This window comes from Neomonachus schauinslandi, chromosome 12 (genome assembly GCF_002201575.2).
Source record: "Neomonachus schauinslandi chromosome 12, ASM220157v2, whole genome shotgun sequence".
NCBI classification, from domain to species: domain Eukaryota; kingdom Metazoa; phylum Chordata; class Mammalia; order Carnivora; family Phocidae; genus Neomonachus; species Neomonachus schauinslandi.
Window position 1 is genome coordinate 77,276,707 of NC_058414.1, and position 19,862 is coordinate 77,296,568.

General features: G+C 37.8%; 1 protein-coding gene across 1 annotated transcript in view; it reads left to right on the top strand.

Moving 5' to 3' along the window:
• The window catches only part of PTPRZ1 (protein tyrosine phosphatase receptor type Z1), a 116,292-nt gene that overhangs the window by 29,058 nt on the left and 67,372 nt on the right, over positions 1–19,862 (top strand). The window contains 6 exon segments of the mRNA XM_021699345.1: positions 5,072–5,251; positions 7,808–7,959; positions 11,157–11,252; positions 11,747–11,813; positions 17,133–17,290; positions 17,442–17,592. Coding sequence (XP_021555020.1) covers positions 5,072–5,251; positions 7,808–7,959; positions 11,157–11,252; positions 11,747–11,813; positions 17,133–17,290; positions 17,442–17,592 — 804 coding nt within the window.

The following is a 19,862-nucleotide window of genomic DNA, read 5'->3' on the forward strand; positions in this document are numbered from 1 at the left end:
AATTCAGATGAGTCAATATGTGGATGAGAGAATGGATGAATATGTGAATGAATAATTTATTTTAATTGTCTAGAGCTGACATTTAGTACTCTGCAGTCCTCTTTATGGGTAATCACCCTGATAATCTTCTGTTGCAACCACAGTGAGTCCTAATTTCTTCCTTCGTAAGGGTTGCTAATAACACTCAGGTGGATACGATATAGTTCTAATGAATTCTGTACACCTGCTTCCTCAGGTACATCAACCTGCCTTTAACCACTGTTTCCAGTTGCAACATTAAACATGTTAATTTGGGAATTTAAAAAATAATGTTTAAGCATAAGATTAATCTAATATTTCATTATTAAAGATAGGTAAGATCTATTTAATGCTTCTTTGATCTATGCTTCATCCTTGTGCACAATTTTAACACTTCATTAGTTTACTTCCTTTAGCTTTCTACTTACAGTGATTTGAAACAACCTTGGTTTTAGAGTCCTTTGCAAGAAGAACCTCAAGTTATTATTTTTTATGGACTTTTTCTGTTTTACAGACTTTTTCCAAAAAAATTCTGGGTCTTTTTTTTTTGTCTTTTAATCACAAAAATTCAGGAGTCTTCTTGAATGTGTACTCTACTTGGCTCCATGATTTAGTTGGTATTTTAAACTGGATCCACACTCAATATAATCATTTGATATACTTCAAACATAATCCAGTCACTTAGGGTCATTGTGCTATAAAATGTCCAAACTTACAGGTCTTTCTTGATATTCTTCAGCAGAAGGTTAGTAGAGACCAGCTGACAAAATTATCATGTAATAAACGGTCAAATATGACTACAGCTGATTTTAGAAAATTTTTTAATTGTTATTGTTTTTCTGTTGCCATTCACGTTAGATTTCTTTGAGGTTTTAAACTCATGAAACAAAAAACATGATCATTTTTTGTTTGTCTGATGTAGGCATTTAGCCAGTATTTATTGAACATGTACTATGTGCCAGGCTTTTTTTCTAGCTTCAGGGTGTGGAAACAAATAAATAAACATAATATTTTAGGAGAACAAAAATAAAGTAAGGAGAGGGAAGGGAGAGAAGTAACAGGATGTTCAGAGAGAGCCTCCCCAAAGAGATGCATCTGAGCAGAGACCTGATAGAAGTGGGAGAGTGAGTGAGTGAGCCTTGCAGACATGGGACAGAGCAGTCCAGGAAGCATTCCTGGAAGAAGTGGCAGCAAATGCCAAGCCCCGAGGCTTCCCATGCTCCAGGGAAAGAAAAGAAGCCTGTGTGACTGGAATAGAGTGATTAATGCTGAGGGGTAGGAAATGAGATCGGAGAGAATAGGAATGATGGTCTCTTAGAGGACCTCTTGGCCGTGGGAAGGAGCTTATATTTTCTTCCAGGTGGGATGAAAAGGTATTGGAGGAACCCAGATCAGGAAGTGACACATGATTTGATATATATGTTAAAAGATTACTTTAGTTACTAATTGTATTAGTTTTCTTATGCAGCATAACAAATTGCTACAAATTTAGTGGCTTTTATTTTTTTAAAGATTTTATTTATTTATTTATTCGTTTGTTTGTTTATTTTATTTAGAGAGTGTGATCAGGGGGAGGGGCAGATGGAGAGGGAAAGAGAATCTTAAGCAGACTCCCCGTTTAGCACAGAGCCTGACACAGGGCTCCACTAGGGGCTCGATCTCATGACCCAGAGATCACGACCTAAACGGAAATCAAGAGTCAGACGCTTAACCGACTGAGCCACCCAGGTGCCCCAAATTTTGTGGCTTTTAAACACATTTATTATCTCATAGTTTCCATGGGTCAGGAGTCAGAGAGAATGGACTACTTAACTGGGTCTCTGCTCAAGGTCTCATAAGTCTAAAGCCAAGATGCTAGCTGGGCTGTATGCTCATGTGCAGCCTAGGGTTTATGCAGCTTGTTGGCAGGATTCACTTCCTTTTGGCAAGATTGACGTCCAGGTCCCCGTCTTTTGTTTGTTTATTTGTTTTTGCCATCTTAAATTTTTTCCACTGTGGTAAAAAACATAAAATTGTCCATCTTAACCATTTTTAAGTGTGCAGTTCAGTAGTGTTAAGTGTACTCACACTTGTAAAACAGATCCCCAGAACTTTCCATCTCACAAATCTGAAATTCTGTACCCATTAAACAGCTCCGCCTTTCCCCTCTCCCTATCTCCTGGTAACCACCATTCTGCTTTCTCTCTCTATGAATTTGGTTACTTTAGCTACCTCATGTAAATGGAATCACACAGCATTTGTCTTTTTGTAACTGGCCTATTACGCGTTTGTCCTTGCTGGCCGTCAGCCTGGGGGCGCTCTCAGATCCTAGCTATATGTACCCCTCTTCCAGCCTAGCAGTGTACTTGTTCAAAGCCAGAAAGAGAATCTCTCACACTTTGAATCTTTCCCTCCATCTCCAGTTTGCTCTGACTGCGCCCTTCTTTAACAGAACATTATCACAGCACAGATTCCCATCACCTTTGTCATATAATGTAACCTAATTAAGGGAATGACCATCCCGTTAAATTCACAGCCTGCCCACCTTTGAGTGGAAGAGATTATACAGGACCTGTACAACCGAGTATGGGAATTTGCCGGGGGCAGGAGGGCATCTCAGAATTCTGCCTACAGGGGTACCTGAGTAGCTCAGTCGGTTAAGCATCTGCCTTCAGCTCAGGTCATGATCCCGGGGTCCTGGGATCGGGGCTGCGTCGGGCTCCCTGCTCAGCGGGGAGCCTGCTTCTCCCTCTCCCTCTACTGTTCCCCCTGCTTGTGCGCTTTCTCTCTCTCTCTCTAAAATAAATAAATAAAATCTTTAATAAAAAAAAAGACTTCTGCCTACCATGTAGGTGGAGAACGGGTTTGTAGATGGGGGGCAAGAGAAGCTGGAGACCGATTAGAAGGCACTCAAAATGTCTAGGCCATTGCTTCTCAAAATTTAATGTGTATATGAAACTTCTGGGGATCTGGTTAAAATTAGATTCTGACTTAGCAACGTTATGGTGGAGGCCTGATGCTCCCTAACAGTCTCCTAGGTGAGGGCAATGCTTGTGAGATAGCAAGACATAGACTCACAGGGACAGTGGCCTGGGCAAGGCTGGTAACAGTCGCGATGAGAAGTCATCTGATTAAGGATATTATTTGAAGGTAGACCCAAAAGGGCTTGCTGAGAAGGAACCAGAGGCATCGGGATGACTTTTACGTTCAGGGATGACAGAGATCATAGGAGGAGTTTATTTCAGGGCAGAAATCAAGTGTTTAGTGGCGGTTATGCCAAATTAGAACCACACAGAGATGATCATGAAATGATGTGGGAAATAGGTTGATTAATCATATGCAGTGTTTCTAGACACTTTACAGTTTTTGTTGCACCATAACCGTGAGACTCTTCCTAAGGGTGCTTGAAATTTATTGCAGTGCATTAAAAAATTTGAGCAATACAAAGGGTCTTGCTGATTCATGCTGCATTCTCTCTGCTTCTCTTGCACTATTAGTGAAACAAGCCGTGTTTTCTTTTCCACAGGCCAGTGTTCTTTACAGTGAGATTAACATATCGTTACTCAGATCATTAAAGCTGTTCCTAGAAGTCAAAATATGCACCCCTGGGCAAATTTAAAGCTCACTATATTCCAACACTCTCTAGGAATAGAGCTAGATTTTAAAATAAAATGAGTTTTCAGCACCTATTGATTTTGGTAGATGCCTCACAAGGAGATGAATTACCTAATTTTTCCTGGCTATCTAGGCCATTTCATGGTATGACTAATTATTATTTCATTCCTGAGCTAGATTATGCAAAGTTTGCTTTGTCACATTATGAGAGCTTTTCATGGAAGTCAAAATCTTCTCTGATGCCTTTATCTCAAAAACAAGATGGCATAGACTACGGTTGTATAGAGGATATGTTTACTTATAATTTCCCTAAACATTAACCATGTAAAATCTTGGCTTTACCCATACTCGTTTTCTGTTTTTTTTTTTAAAGATTTTATTTATTTATTTGAGAGAGAGAGAGAGCACGAGCAGTGGGGAGGGGAGGGGGGAAAGGGAGAAGCAGACTCCCTGCTTAGCCAGGAGCCTGAGGTGGAGCTTGATCCCAGGACCCTGAGATCGTTGACCAGAGCTGAAGGGAGACACTTAACTGACTGAGCCATCCAGGCGCCCCACCCGTACCCATTTTCTAAAAGAAGAGCTTTTGAAAGGGGGGTAAGCCGAAAACCATGCTGCCACCCTGCTCTTTCATGGGATGGCTGGAGACATGTAGAAAAAGAAAAGTTTAAGACCCTTAAATAAAACATACCTGTTCGTAGTGTTGCTTGGACTCTAGCTAAGGTCATGTCCAATGACATAAGATTACAAGAGATGGTTCATGGTTTCAGGAGGTGTGAAATAAAGGCAGCACAGAGAAGCTTTGCTTCAAAGAACTGTGCATTCTGTGGAAGAGGTGGAAATTCACTTCAGTGTAGGCAAAATCTTTACAAAAAGTCTTGTTTTCTGTTTCTCATTGTTAAGCAATAAAACCTGGTAGGCTTCAAGACCAAAAAAAAAAAAAAAAGTGAGAGAGAGGAGGAGATATTTCGGGGAGAGCATGGTGATTATGTTTTTATAAGTCAGACCCTGAGCAGATGACAGTTAAACCAGATCATTCAATGGCAGGGGTGACAGAGGTCTGAAGAGAACTAGCCCCATGGAGAATGCTAAAGAAGTCAGAATTTAACACCTGCCATCTGGACGCCTTTCGCTCTGGTACCTGGGCTCGGACTAACTACCTAATAGGGCAGTGAGGCTTTCTGTTGATTTGGAAGAGTCTGATGGCTAAAGCAAAGCCATTGTTGAACCCTGAACTTCATGCGGCTTCTCTATAGGCCTCTTTTTATAGTGTATTACAGGAAAGCCCAGAACCCACACCTACGCACAGTTGTTTTGTGAACTGATTCAAAGAGGTTCCCATTTTTTCTACTGCTGTATCTATTTTTATGTAACGTATGAACTACTTTATAATATAAAATATAAAACGTAGCTTTTGCATAGTAATTTAAGCAACTAACTTCTTACTCTTTCCTTTCCCTAGGAGCACTGAATCAAAAAAACTGGGGAAAGAAATATCCAACATGCAGTAGCCCCAAACAGTCTCCTATCAATATCGATGAAGATCTTACCCAAGTCAATGTGAATCTTAAGAAACTTAAATTTCAGGGTTGGGATAAAACGTCTTTGGAAAACACATTCATTCATAACACTGGGAAAACAGGTAAAATGTTTGCATTTTGTTTGTGACTTCAATATGTTTATTGGGCTAAGAGTGTGTTTATATCAGTTTCATTTTATTTTCATTTCCTTCATTTTATTTCATTTCATTTTCTTTGTGTAATGTACTATGAACTGCCTAGAAACTATAGATAGAAGAAACCAAATAGAACCCAGTAAATCAGAAGTTTAGATAACATTTTGAAAATGTGTACAAAAATAAAATGACCGAAGTCATCACATCATGTTCTCCAATAATAGAACAATAATGACGCCTCCACAGAAGACGTGATAAAGATAATGCAGTATACAGCTTATGTCATTTAATAACTCCATCTCTGGTTAAATCACTTAGTTAATCAGAATTTCCTTTTCTTGGACACTGTATTGGCTCTTGTTTGCTCAGCTTCATGCCATGTTCAATATTGGGATACGAAAAAAGCAATCATCTATAATTAAATTTTAAGAAAAGAAAATAGTAGTATTTCTATATAGAAAGTTTAAAATTATATACTGTCCTTAGGAAGCACTCTCTAACTGCTTTTTTTAAAAGACTGTCTTTTTTCTAAACATGCAAAATATAATACCATAAAAAATTCTAGTAAACGGTAGAGGGACAAAATAGTTTTCGAAAGTGAACAGCTTTCCTTTTCTGGTACTATAGTTTAAACAAAATTATATGTATATCAGGAAGTTATATAATAAAAGCAAATATACTCATAGGAAAAAAATTTTCTAAATTATAATAGTAGCTATGTTGAGTGGTTTTATCAGCAGTGAGTTTTTTCTCTATTTTCGATATTTTGTAATGCAATTATTTGAATGTAGTAATTTAATTTTAAGTCCCACGAGGGTAGGAATTTTTCTGTATCAGTTCCTGATACGTAATAAGCATTAGGTGTTTCTTAATTAATGAATAATTAACAAAATTATTATATATTGTAAGATGTTAATTAAATACATAAAAGCATATTGCCCCAAATCATGACATTTTCATTACCAGTTTTGAAGGATGTTACAAAGAAGTAGAACATGTAACCTCTGCTCTGTTTTTCTTAGTGGAGTATGGTCAAGCACTTGATCTTTAGAGCCATGCTTTTTAAAGGGTCACTACTGGCTCTTTATTAATTTTTTTTAAAGATTTTATTTATTTATTTGACAGAAAGAGACACAGTGAGAGAGGGAACACAAGCAGGGGGAGTGTGAGAGGGAGAAGCAGGCTTCCCATGGAGCAGGGAGCCTGATGCGGGGCTTGACCCCAGGACCCTGGGATCATGACCTGAGCCGAAGGCAGACACTTAATGACTGAGCCACCCAGGCACCCCACTATTGGCTCTTTAAAGTGGAACCTTCAGCAAATTATTTAAACTCTCCCTGATTCAGTTTTCTTATCTGTAAAATGGACTCTAATGGTATCTCTTCCTTCATTGTGTGAGGTTCTGTAAAAATCAAATGTTTAGCACATGTAAAGTACTTTAACACATAGCACATTGTAAGTGATACATGAATGTTGAGCATTATTGCTATTGTGCTTGTTGTTGTTGTTGTTGTTGTTGTTGTTGTTACTAAGGGAAGTTTAGATCTCTAGCTAGCTGGCCAAGATGTTGGATTCAGTCCCTAATGCCAACAGTGGTTTCTGCCTAATGGAACAAAGACTATTTAAATCTGATGGAGACACATTAAAAGGCTCTCAAAAGAAACATTAATCTTCAGACCATTTGTAAGATAGAGTCAAAATGTCTGCTGTGGAACCCAAAGAGGAGAGTTTAAGATTCTGAGTTGCCACTCAGGGTGCAAATATCACATGGCTAAACCCCGTCAGTGGGCATGGATTTCCCACCTTCCTTGCCATAGCGTGGGACAAATTCCAGAGCCTGCTGAAGCCTGGGATGATGCTTGCTTGCAGGGATAAGGAGATGGGATGAAAACACCTGCCTGATAAAGAGTAGGAAGGGTTGAAAGTGAGAAGGTGGGGGACACTCCCAAGAGAAGATTTTCTTCTCCATCTTCTGTTCCCTCTCTCTTCACTCTGTGCCCTCACTACCATCAGATGCCTTAGGAAAGCAGAGCTCTGGGGGAATGGCAATCTTAGGACACCAAACGGAACAGGGCAGGTGGACTGGTGGTCTCCTGCTCTTAGAGTCATACAGCAGTCAAGGTCTTTGTTTTAGTTTATATTTGGGGCAATAAGATACATAGAATGTATTTTGTAGAGTTAAAAGTTCAGCATCCAAATGGCGCCTTAAGTGTTTTTATTTATTATTATTGTGTTATTATTTATTTATCAGATAAATAAATGACTTCCTTTTTAAAATTTTTTTATTGTTACGTTAATCACCATACATTACATCATTAGTTTTTGATGTAGTGTTCCATGATTCATTGTTTGTGCATAACACCCAGTGCTCCATGCAGAACGTGCCCTCTTTAATACCCATCACCAGGCTAACCCATTCCCCCAACCCCCTTTTAATGTAACTTTGATAGGAGAAAGTGTAGTTGAAATTTGTTATTTTGATTTTCCAAAACACAGATGCAATTTTGTGTTTTTTCTTTAAAGTGGAAATTAATCTCACTAATGACTACCGTCTCAGTGGAGGAGTTTCAGAAGTGGTGTTCAAAGCAAGCAAGATAACTTTCCACTGGGGAAAATGCAATATGTCTTCTGAAGGATCGGAACATAGTTTAGAAGGACAAAAATTTCCACTTGAAGTAAGTCACTGGCTCTGCTGGCTGTTGTTTCATTTTCTAAATCATTGAGATTTTGGGTAGCATATAATTTGATTCATTTATAATCCAATTTTATAATTTATAGTTATATTTTGTTTCTTGGTTAAGATCTTCCTTCCTCACTAGACTAAGCTCAGTAGCGCCCATACTTGATTTTCCACTCCTGGCAACCCAGAGCGCCACACTGTAGACGTCTGACCAGCCAATGCTGATGAGTAAAAGAATAGATGAAATTCCTTACACAGTTCAGGAGGGGGGAAAAGGGGAAATTTCTTCAATTTACTAGAGAATCAAAGAAATGCAAAATGAAATGGGAACATTTTTCAACTTCAAAATTGGTTAAAAAATATAATTATAATAAATAATGAGTATGCAGTGAAACAAACGCTTTCATACATGTCTGGAGAGAGTATAAATTGGTAGTTTCCTTGTTTTTATCCAGAACTTTAAATGTTTCATTCCCAGTGCCCACCATTTCCACTTGTAACAATGTAGTCTAAAAAACAAAGACATGCTCAAAAATGTATGTGCAAAGATTTATTTACAATAATGAAAAGTTGAAAGAAAAGGAAATGATTAAATGGAGGGGCTCCCGGCTGGCTCAGTCAGTAGACCGTGCAACTCTTGATCTCGGGGTTGTGAGATTACTGAAAAATAAAAATATATTTTAAAAATACATTATAATGGAATATTACAGATCTTGTAAAAATCATGTGTTTGAATAATTTATTTACACAAAAAGGTTCATCATAAGATATTAATGGGTTTTTCTTTTTTAAGATATTACTGCTTGTTAAAAGCAGAATATAAAACAGTATGCACAGTATCAATATTCTGATTTTGTAAAACATGAAAACTAATTAAATAGTGACTAAGGGCCCAGAATCTGAGTCAAATGGACTAGGTTTGAATACTTACTTCACCATTTAGGTGTTAGTTATCGACATGACATTATACAAATATTTAATTTACCTAAGCTTCCATGGCTCCCTTGTGAAATTGACAGAAGAGTAGTAGCACCTGCCTGATGAAGTTATTATGAGGATTAAATGAGAGAGGGAATTACTACTGTTGTAAAAATAATTGAGAGAAACCAAGAAGACATGAATAGTGATTTTCCCTGGGTGATGGCATTTTAGGTACCTTTTCTCCTCTCCTTTAAAATTCCCATACTTTTAAAATTATTTATAATGAAACTGTATTACTTTTATAGTCAAAATAGTTATTGATAATAAAAATAAGATGAGTGAATTACCTGCTATAGGACTAAAAAATTTTAATGTGGATAAGCACATTCTAATTTATAGCTTATAAATTTACGTTTTTCAATATATTAAATATCCCTAAAGAAAAGCGCATTTATCAAATTTGGTTTGTCAAAGAAATAAAAGTCAATTCATTAAACATATACATTGTCACTTTGGAGAGTTTAGCTCTGTCACAATACTACTTATTTAGAGCAAAGAGGAAAATCAAGAAAAACACTAACAACAAAAAAAGCCCTGAGCCAGCAAAATATATGGTACAGAATCTGTGCACTAAATCTCAAATATTTTTCTTATTTAAAAAGCCTCTCAAGTTCTCTCAGAGGGATTGTTTGTTGCTTTTCTTTCTTTAAACTCTCTCCATGTAATTGGGCAAGCAGGGAAATTTCGGGGATATCCTTGACTTGGTCTTTTTTTTCTGGTCTCCTGCATCCTACAATGAGGTCTTAGTTCTGCCCCTAAATGATGTGGGAAGGCAGAAGAAAGTTCAAACCACCTTTGTCTCTTACTTAGATTGTTAAATGTCCCCCAACTGGTCTCCCCCTCTCTAGTCTTATTCTCTGCCATACCACACCCTCTTCCCCCCAGTCCTGCCACCTCCCCACCCCTGTTAGACGAAGCGCATCCAGTGTTCTCTGTTGCTCTCCAGAGCAAAGGGCTGGGACTGCCTCGTGGGCTTCCTGGTGTGGCCCCTGCCTGCCCTTCTGGCTCCGTCTCCTCTTCTCTCCCACATGCTCAGCTGCAATCACAGCCAATTACTTCCTACTTCCCACAGTTCTCCTTCTTTCTTGCCTACTGGCCCTTCCCAAGCCGGCCCCACTGACCTGAACATACATTCATCTCTTCTGCCTTTTCATCGGTCAGTTTGTAAGCTGCTCATCCTTCAGGGGTTAGTTTAGCAATCCTTTCTCTGAAAAGGCTTTTTGATCACCCAAGGCAGGAGCCACTTCCATCCTCTGCCCCGCACCTGCGGTTACTCCGGTCATAGCCCTACCCAAGCATTAGTCTTCACAGAGGCTTTCTGCTCCTCCCTTAATTATTCTTCTAACTAGCTAAATTACCTGATTTCCAAGCTCATCATATGGGGAGCACCAAATTACAAGTGAGAGTAGGGGCCGTTGTCAACAGACACATGGGCTGAAGTAGAAATTAACAAGGAATATAGCCTGGGGGCCAAAGAGGACACTTAGGATAAGGAACTTAAAATTCTTCTTGGTATTTTTTAGATAGAAGCAGAAAGTCCTTGAGAGTTTCACCATTAATAGCATGCAGTATGGGGCACCTGGGTGGTGCAGTCGGGTGAGCGCCTGACTCAGTTTTGGCTCTGGTCGTGGTCTCCGGGTTATGGGATCAAGCCCCAAGTCAGGCTCCACGTTTAGCACAGAGTCTGCTTGGGGCTCTCTCTCCCTCTCCCTCTGCCCCTCCACCCTGCTCTCTCAAATAAATAAATAAATCTTGTATTAAAAAAAAAAAACAGAATGCAGTATAATAACGTCCAAAAAAGGTAACTCAGACCATCAAGAAAGGCATGTCCAATCAAAGAATGAAACCATATTTGAAAGAATGCCAGTGAAATAGTTGAAATAACATTTGATAACTTATTACATTAAATAATTGTTCTTGTATATTATTACCTCAGTATTCCCTGGTAATGTCAAAGTGGTCATTTCTGTCCTAGATGTGTCTAACTTTGTATTTCCTTCCTCACTGAAGGATGATAAGTGATAGTAAATGCAGTTGTATGTATGTGTAATTGATGATAAAATATTTTGAAACTATACAGAATGTAGAATTATGCAGTTTACAGAGTTTTTCAAAGAGTATTCACTGAATTGGTAAATTATTTTATTGTCTCTTTGGTGACTTTTGTGATGTTTTTGTATATAATAAAGCTGTCGTTGTTACATTTCATAGATGCAAATCTACTGCTTTGATGCGGACCGATTTTCAAGTTTTGAGGAAGCAGTAAAAGGAAAAGGGAAGTTAAGAGCTTTATCCATTTTATTTGAGGTAATCATTATACATAGATTTAATGCTAACTTAATTCCTTCTTTAATCACATGATGTGACATATCAAAGCATACTTTTTAACAAATATAAGAGCTCACAAGTGTGATAACTGGTGATCATTTTCGAACAGAACAGTCGGTTGGCTGGTAGGTTTAAAAGGGGACTCTTGCATTCATTAACTGGGTACGCCACTTCTAGCTGGAGCAAACCGTTCGTGAGTGCACAGATTTGCTTATGTGTACATGCAAAGCATCATCAGGATATAGAGCAGAGACTGTGAATCAACATTTTTAAAGTGTACTTTTCTCAGTGGAAAATTTCAAACGTAGCTGTTTTTTGTTTGTTTTATTTGTTTTTATCTTGTGAAAAAAAAGTATGCATTTGGAGGTTTTTACTTTTGGATACGTAAAATGGAATTCACTAATCTTTTCATTTAATTGAAGAGTTAATCCAATATTTTATCCCATTCTTAGAATGTCATTCTTCTTTAATAGGTTGGAATAGAAGAAAATTTGGATTACAAAGCAATTATTGATGGAGTTGAGAGTGTTAGTCGTTTTGGTAAGCTATTTGGAGAAATCTCTTTCTTCCAGATTTCTATTTTGGATGCATACGAATTTTTATAATATTACAAAAATCAGTTGTTCCAAAAGGAGGAAGGAAAGACCCTTTCAAACAGAACCCATCTTTTTATACAATTTATACATGTCTCACAAAAGAACTTTTTATCTGAAATTTATTTATATATGTCTCACTAAAGAACATTCTTTCTGAAATTTTTCTCATGTAAAAATCATAAAATGTTAATATAAGTAGGAAGTTGAAGTTTTCTAATTTTATTCTTGAAAATAATCTAATTACATCATGCATTCAAAATGTATTTATTCTGGGGCACCTGGGTGGTTCAGTTGGTTAAGCGTCCGACTCTTGATTTTGGCTCAGGTTATGATTTCAGGTTTTGGGATGGAGCCCCAGGTTGGACTCCATGCTCAGCGAGGAGTCTACTTGGGGTTCTCTCTCTCTCTCTCTCTCCCTCTGCCCCTCCCTTGCACCTGCAAACGTGCACTTGTGCTCACACTCTCTCTCTCTCAAATAAATAAATAGATCTTTAAAAAAATAAAAAATAAAATGTTTTTATCTATTCTGTCTGCATTGTACATTTGTTAAAGACTCTAATTTATAATCTGAAACCAGTTAATTTTATAAAAAATCATATCTTAAAGTGAAAAGAGAATGGTTCCTCAAGTTAAAACTTATTTCCTGGTGGTTTCCTCGACAGGCCCTTTGCTTTACCATTATGACAGGGTATTGGAAGGAGGCCAACACTTACATAGAAAAAAAGATGCCGTATGCTTTGATATTGTTCTGCCTGCTAGCTCATGGATCTTGTCATTTGTCACAGCGAATGCTTGTAACAAGATTGGCAAGAGACAGCAAACCTGTTATTATTGTTATTTTATTTTTAGTAGGCATCCACACACACGGTATTAATGCTGCCCTGAGTTATTAATAAAATAAGGATTATTCCTCTCTGGGAAGCTGCAAACTCTTGAAATCAGGAACAAAATTCATATAGATCCTTTTGGAAAGCAAAAGCCAGGCCTAGGATTGATTTATCTTTGTCAATCACATGTGAGGACCTTAACTGACAGAACTTTTCAGAAGTCAGGAATTTGTGAACTCATGCAATGCTGCTTGTATTGGGTTTTTTTGAAAGGTGCAATCAACGCAAGATGAAGTTGTTATCTCCCTCCATCCACTAGATTGCAAAATTCAACACTGAATGCCATAAGCCACACTTAATTTTTCCCTCATTTAGTCAGAAGGTGGATTCTATCAAGACTGAAAGAAGGCAGCTGGCTTGAATTCCTACACTGAAACTTGTGTAAAATATGAAGTCTGAATGTCCTGGGGCCTGGCATCAGCCTGTGGGGCCAACAAGAGTGGTGTAAACACTGACTTGTTGGTCCTGACTTGGGTCACTGTGGCATTTTGGCCACTTCTTCCTGAGGTTTCTTCATTTATTTCCGGGGCTCTCTAAAAGGGTCATATGAGGGTCGTATGAGCTTAAGAACCACTTTGCTCATGTTCTTTGGCTAAAGTTTACTTTTTAACATTCACTATCTGCAAGCCATTGAGGGAGGCGCTTCATCAGAGCCCCTGCTGCCACATAATAACCTCCCTGAGAATCTGGATTGCCAACAACACGATTCTGCCTCTATCCCGGCTCTCCATTTGGAAGCAGAACTTACAGTCTCTTGGACTGCCTGGGAACACATCCTCATCTGCCCGCCATTACTGTTTCCTGTCTCTCTATCCTGCTGCTTGTGCACCAACTTCTCCCCTCTTCTTTTACCAGAAAATAGAATAATTCTCCATGTGTATCAGCTCACCCACTAGATACTTAATATTTCAATATATTCGAGAAGGACACCTGAGCTTTTACCATTGGTAAGTAGTAATAGAGCTAGGATCTAGCTCCTAGTCTGTCCAGAGTTTGTTCTGCCACACTGTGGAGATGTGTATTAGTGGTAAGTGTCAGTTTGATTTGAATTGGTTATTAGACAGGATCCGTACAGACTAAATAAGTTAAGCCCTCCTAAAGGTAAATGTTTCTATTTTGACAGTTCTTAGACTAAATCTATTTCAGAGTCTAGAAAATCCCCTAGTGCCCAATAAACTGAAGGCTTCCCAGTATTAGCCCTCAGCCATTGCTGGTGGGAACTGAGACGACCGAAGGCAGGGCTTCTCTGTAGACAGACGCCGGAACCGCAGCAGAACTCCCGAATCCTGCTGCATATTCTCCATCTAATGTGAGTTGTTCAACAAACCACACTTAGAACCATCATCAAGATTATAAAATCTATCTTATTCCAATGTGGGCTGATTACTCATTTCCTATGTTCCTCTCCAAAAGACAAACCCATTTCCCGTTCCTTCCCTCACTCTTATCTTTCTTTCTTTCCCTTCCTTCCTCCATACCTGCTCTGTGTTAGGCACTTCCTACCCTTGGAGTGGAGAGAGAGAGGGTGAGGTTGCATCTATACAAAGATAGCATATTAATATTCCACAAGCAGAGTCCACAAAAAAAGAGAACTTTTGGTTGAACTCTTTCAAGTTGCAAAGGAAGAGACACACCCCAGGTAACATCATCAGTGATTCTCAAATGGGATTTGTCATTAGAATGGTTTCTGGTGTTAATCTTAATCACAAATTCAGCCCAGGAATTTGTATATTGGAAAGTCCTCGCACACCGTTTTGACATGGCACCATCTTAAATTTTACTGTCCTAAGTAGTAAGAGTTGTTTTTTTAAAAACATTTTTAAATTTAAATTCAATTAATTAACCTATAACGTATTACTGGTTTCAGAGGTACAGGTCTGTGATTCATCAATCTTAGACAATACCCAGTGCTCATTACAACACATGCCCTCCTTAATGTCCATCACCCACTTACCCCCTCCCTCCACTCCTCTCCCCTCCAGCAACCCTCAGTTTGTTTCCTATGATTGAGTCTCTTATAGTTCGTCTCCCTCTCTGGTTTCGTCTTGTTTTATTTTTTCCTCTCTTCCCCTATGCTCCTCTGTTTTGTTTCTTAAATTCCACAGTAAGAGTTGGTTTTAAGTATTTAGTGGCTCTTCCCTAGTGCTTGACCCTATTGGGGTCTTTATCTTTTTATCTCTCTCCTTACTCATCTTCCCCCACCTGCTCTCAACCTCCTATAAAAGGGAGCAGCAGGTTGATTGGTTAGTCACCAACATATGTTCAAATGAAGAGTGATTGAATGATCATAAATACAGCAGCACTGACTCAGGTGTGATTCTCGCCTGTGTTCACAGTAGTGAGGTGATTCAGATGAAGCAAATGTTTTTGCTAGACATATATTCAAAAAATCACCTTATTCCTATTTTCTCAAAAGACAGTGGTCTAATTGAAAAGCTCTACTGTAATTGAAAAGTCTTGTGTTATCCAAGACAAAAATTTAGGACATATATGTAAATAACATTTTTAAAATAAGGCACAAAACAGTTAGCATTTTAAGAAAGTTCTCCATTTCACCATCCCTATTCAGATCTCACCTCTTTTCTTCCTTTTCTGGCCTTTAGCTTTCTTGGTGTCATTTCATTTCCCACCTAATTTAGCAGTGAGTCAATGTTTGGCTCCTTAATTAGTATTCTCCAAATTCACGTTTCCACAGAACATTTTAAAGATGAATTTCGTCTCCAGCAGAAAAAAGAAACAATTGTAGCACATTGATAAGATTAAGAAGGAGGTTTGTTAGGGGCGCCTGGGTAGTTCAGTCATTAGGCGTCTCCCTTCGGCTCAGGTCATGATCCCAGAGTCCTGGGATCGAGCCCCGCATTGGGCTCCCTGCTTGGCGGGAAGCCTGCTTCTCCCTCTCCCACTCCCCCTGCTTGTGTTCCCTCTCTCTCGCCGTGTCTCTCTCTGTCAAATAAATAAGTAAAATCTTAAAAAAAAAAAAAAAGGAAAGGTTATTTAATCAACATTTTTCTGTTTTCCTCTAAAATCTTTATTATTCTGTTCACATGTAGATCTACATCTATTTAAAACTCATTGTGCTTACCTTGTGAAGTAGGGAATCATGATTCATTTTTTTCCATAGGAAACCAATTGATATAGCACTGTTTACTGAAAAGGCCATCCATTCCAACTACATAGTAATTTCTCCTGTCCTAAATCAAGAGTATGGGTCTGGGTTCTCTATTCTTTTTCATTATTCTTTTTGTCTATCTTTGCATGAATATTTCACTATCATGATATCCATAGTTTTATATAATGGGTCTTTCTACCTGATAATGAAGGTTCTCAGTAACTTTGTTATTGCTCAAGATTACCTTAACTTTTCTTTTCATTTCCATTTAAATTTTAAAATCAGCATCTCAGTAAATACACACACATACACACGTGTGCAAAAGCTTCTGGGATTTTGATAAGATTTGTTGATTCCATAAATCAATTTGGGGACAATCAACACCTTCACAATACTAAATCTTCCAAACCATGAACTTGATATTTCCCATCATTTTAAGATTTTATCTATTACTTTCAAGAAAGTTTTGTAATTTTCAATATAGATGTTGTACATATCATTTGTTAGATTTACTTGTATTTGATATTTTGTTGTTTTGAGTTATATTGCTTTAAATTTCATTTTCTATTGCTTGATATTGGTACATAGAAATATAATTAATTTTGGTATATTGGTCTTATGAACAGTGACTTTACTAAATACATTTATTAATTCTAAGCCTGTAAATTCTTTTCAGTATTTTACATACACAATCATGTATTTGCAAAGTATGATGGTATCATTTCTTCATATCCAATCTTTATGACTTTTTTCTTTTTCTTAGTTTATTGCACTGGCCCAGCCCTCCAGTTCAGTGTTAATTAGAAATGTTATAGCAGGATTTTTTTGTCTCATCCTTTATCTCTAGGGGTAAAGCTTGCCCAATAAGTCATTCTTAAATACAATGTTAATTATAGGCTTCTGAAGATAATCTTCACCAGAATAAGGTTTTCTTTTTGTTTTCCACAAACTGGCATTAAGTCTTCTAAAATGGTTTCACTGTATCTATTAAGATGGTTATATGATTTCTGAATATCTTTTATATGTAAAATAATCTCTCCAGCATCTTGCTAGTGTAAAGTTGAAACATTTAACCCTATGTAGTGATACATGTAAGGAAATTCAGAATATGTTTGTTTTATCACCATTTTTGAAATATATCTAGAATATTCTTAAAATTTCATTTATTAAATTTATAACAAACCAAATGTCTCTGCTTTGTAGAAGCTTTGAACTGCTGAGTTCCAGTATTGAGATTCCAACTGAGATATATTTTGTTACTTTGTAGGGAAACAAGCTGCATTAGATCCCTTCATATTGCTGAACCTTCTGCCAAACTCAACTGACAAGTATTACACTTACAATGGCTCATTGACGTCTCCTCCCTGCACAGACACTGTTGACTGGATTATTTTTAAAGATACAGTTAGCATCTCTGAAAGCCAGGTAATCTTGGAAATTCAAACAAAAGCAGTAATTTGAAGTAATTAAAAATAATTATTTTCTAAGCTTTACTACTAAATATCTATTTTAAAGCATCTACAGATGCCTTTGAAGCAGATATGCTAAATTGTATGTTAAATGATCTTTTTTCCAGTTGGCTGTTTTTTGTGAAGTTCTTACAATGCAACAGTCTGGTTATGTCATGCTGATGGACTACTTACAAAATAATTTTCGAGAACAACAATACAAGTTCTCTAGGCAGGTGTTTTCCTCATATACTGGAAAGGAAGAGATTCATGCAGCAGGTGTGTATTGAAATATAATTTTTTACTACTTTTATAGATTCAATGTTATAGGAGTTAATTGTGGAATAATGGAAAATACACAAGACTAAGATTTTTTAAAATATTTGATGATTAGCTTTATAGCTTTAGATAAGCTATTTAACCTCTCTGAATCTCAGTTACCACATTTATAACATAACATTTAAAAACAGCTGTTCTGGGGTACGTGGGTGGCTCGGTCGGTTAAGCATCTGCCTTCAGTTCAGGTCATGATCTCAGGGTCGTGAGATTGAGCCCAATGTCAGGCTCCGCACTCAGCGTGGAGTCTGCTTAAGATCTTCTCTCTCTCTCTCTCTCTCTCAAAATAAATAAAATCTTCTAAATAAATAAATAAATAAAAATTGCTGTTCTTCCCCACACAAATAACCGCATCTTGCAAATGAAAAATACTGAGATTCAGTAAGGAAAGTGATTTTTTCTAAACACACAGTAATAGATGGCAAAGCCACATAGACAAACTTCCAAATTCACTTTATGGTGTTTGTGCTAAGAGCTCTAGGAAATGAATGACTAATGGGCTGAGGTGTGCAGAGCTTGGGGAGATCACTTCTGGTTGGGGTGGTCAAGAGCCTCTCCAATAGAACGACATTTGAGTTGAGTCTTGGTGCGTGATTGGGGTTTTAAAGTGCTCACCTTTGTGTTGGCAGCTCTGAGTGGAGAGCATAGCACGCAGTAGGGATTGAAAGCAAATGCACTGAATTATTAATGAATAAAAAGGGAGTCTTTCCTCCAGTTTCCTTCTTTGGGGGAAAAGAAGTTCGTTAAGCCCAAGCAACGGAAGAACCCCAGGGGCAAGTTTCTGCAGTGCCCTCTGTGTATTTTGAAGTTGACCCACAGTCAGAAGCCTTTGAAAATGTCCAGAGGAACAATCAGGTGCATCTACTGACTTTTCCTTTTCAGTTTACACTGATAGTGGACTGGCTGATGAAAGAAATAGGTGAAGTGGCCTTTGCTTTGAGGACTTAAAACATTTCCAAGTACATGGCCTTCTTTGATCTCAGCTGTACAATGAATTTTTGGCCATCTATAATATTAATCTAATAATCATCTGCTTTTGAAGAGTAGCATTAAAACAGCATGTTTTTATTATTTTAATGTAATGTTTGTGAGAATTACTTCTCCTTTAACAACAACAACAACAAAATAGAGCACCAGACAACAGTGATGAAGAGCTACATTTAACATGACCATAAATTTCTAATTGAATTGCCCCAAAGTGAGGAAATTTCATTATATTTCTACCAGCAATACTAAATACTATAATATTCTGTCTGGTAAATAATAGACAACTGATTAGAAAAAAAAAAAAAAACACCAAAAACTACATTTAAGCATCTCCTTTTAGAAAATACAATAGATCAAATAACAAATGAAATAAATTCGATTTTTATTTGCTACGTACTTTTGTCAGTTGTATTTTATTAAAACCTTTCAGTGGCTTTCCATTGCCTTTAGAATAAAATCCAAACCATTCATCATTGCATGGTCCTGTTTAGCACGTACTAGCCTTAGCATTTATTCTCTGCCATTAACTTCCTTCTCTTGTGCTGACTGAACTCTTTAATGTCCCCTGAAGATGGAAGACCACATTCTCCCACGTTACATATTACGTGCTATTTCCTTACCATGGCATATTCTTCCCTTCTGTCTTCACTTGCTTGCCTCCTCCTCATTCTTCAAGACTCACACAGACTGTGCATCCACTGGGAAGCCATCTTTGAGTCTATCTCCATCCTCATCAAGTCTGGCTGTGGCCGGGGCATGGGACTCTGCACTCGTGAAGGTGCCAGGCCCACAGAGTACAAAATCGGTGATGCTCATCTGGAGTCGTGTCGTGTCCTGTGCATCCAAAGTGCGTAGCAGTTACCACAGATGACAATTGTCTGTTCACTTATTTGTCTCCCCCACTGGACACTGAGACCCATGAGAGAAGTAACTAAGTCTTTATCTCCATTGCTGGGCTAACATAAAGCTCTCATTCACCAAATACTCCCTAAATGACAGAAAGAATCCATTTTCATATAATAAAAACATAGCAGGGGTGCCTGGGTGGCTCAGTGGGTAGGGCGTGCAATTCTTAATCTCAGGGACTTGAGTTCAAGGCCCAGGTTGGGCATGGAACCTACCTTAAAAAAAAAATGGCATTGGCTTTTTTCACAAACTGGAACGATTGGATTCTTAGTTTTTCCATCATGAGTATTTGTATTCAACAAGTCTTTATTATCATTTGC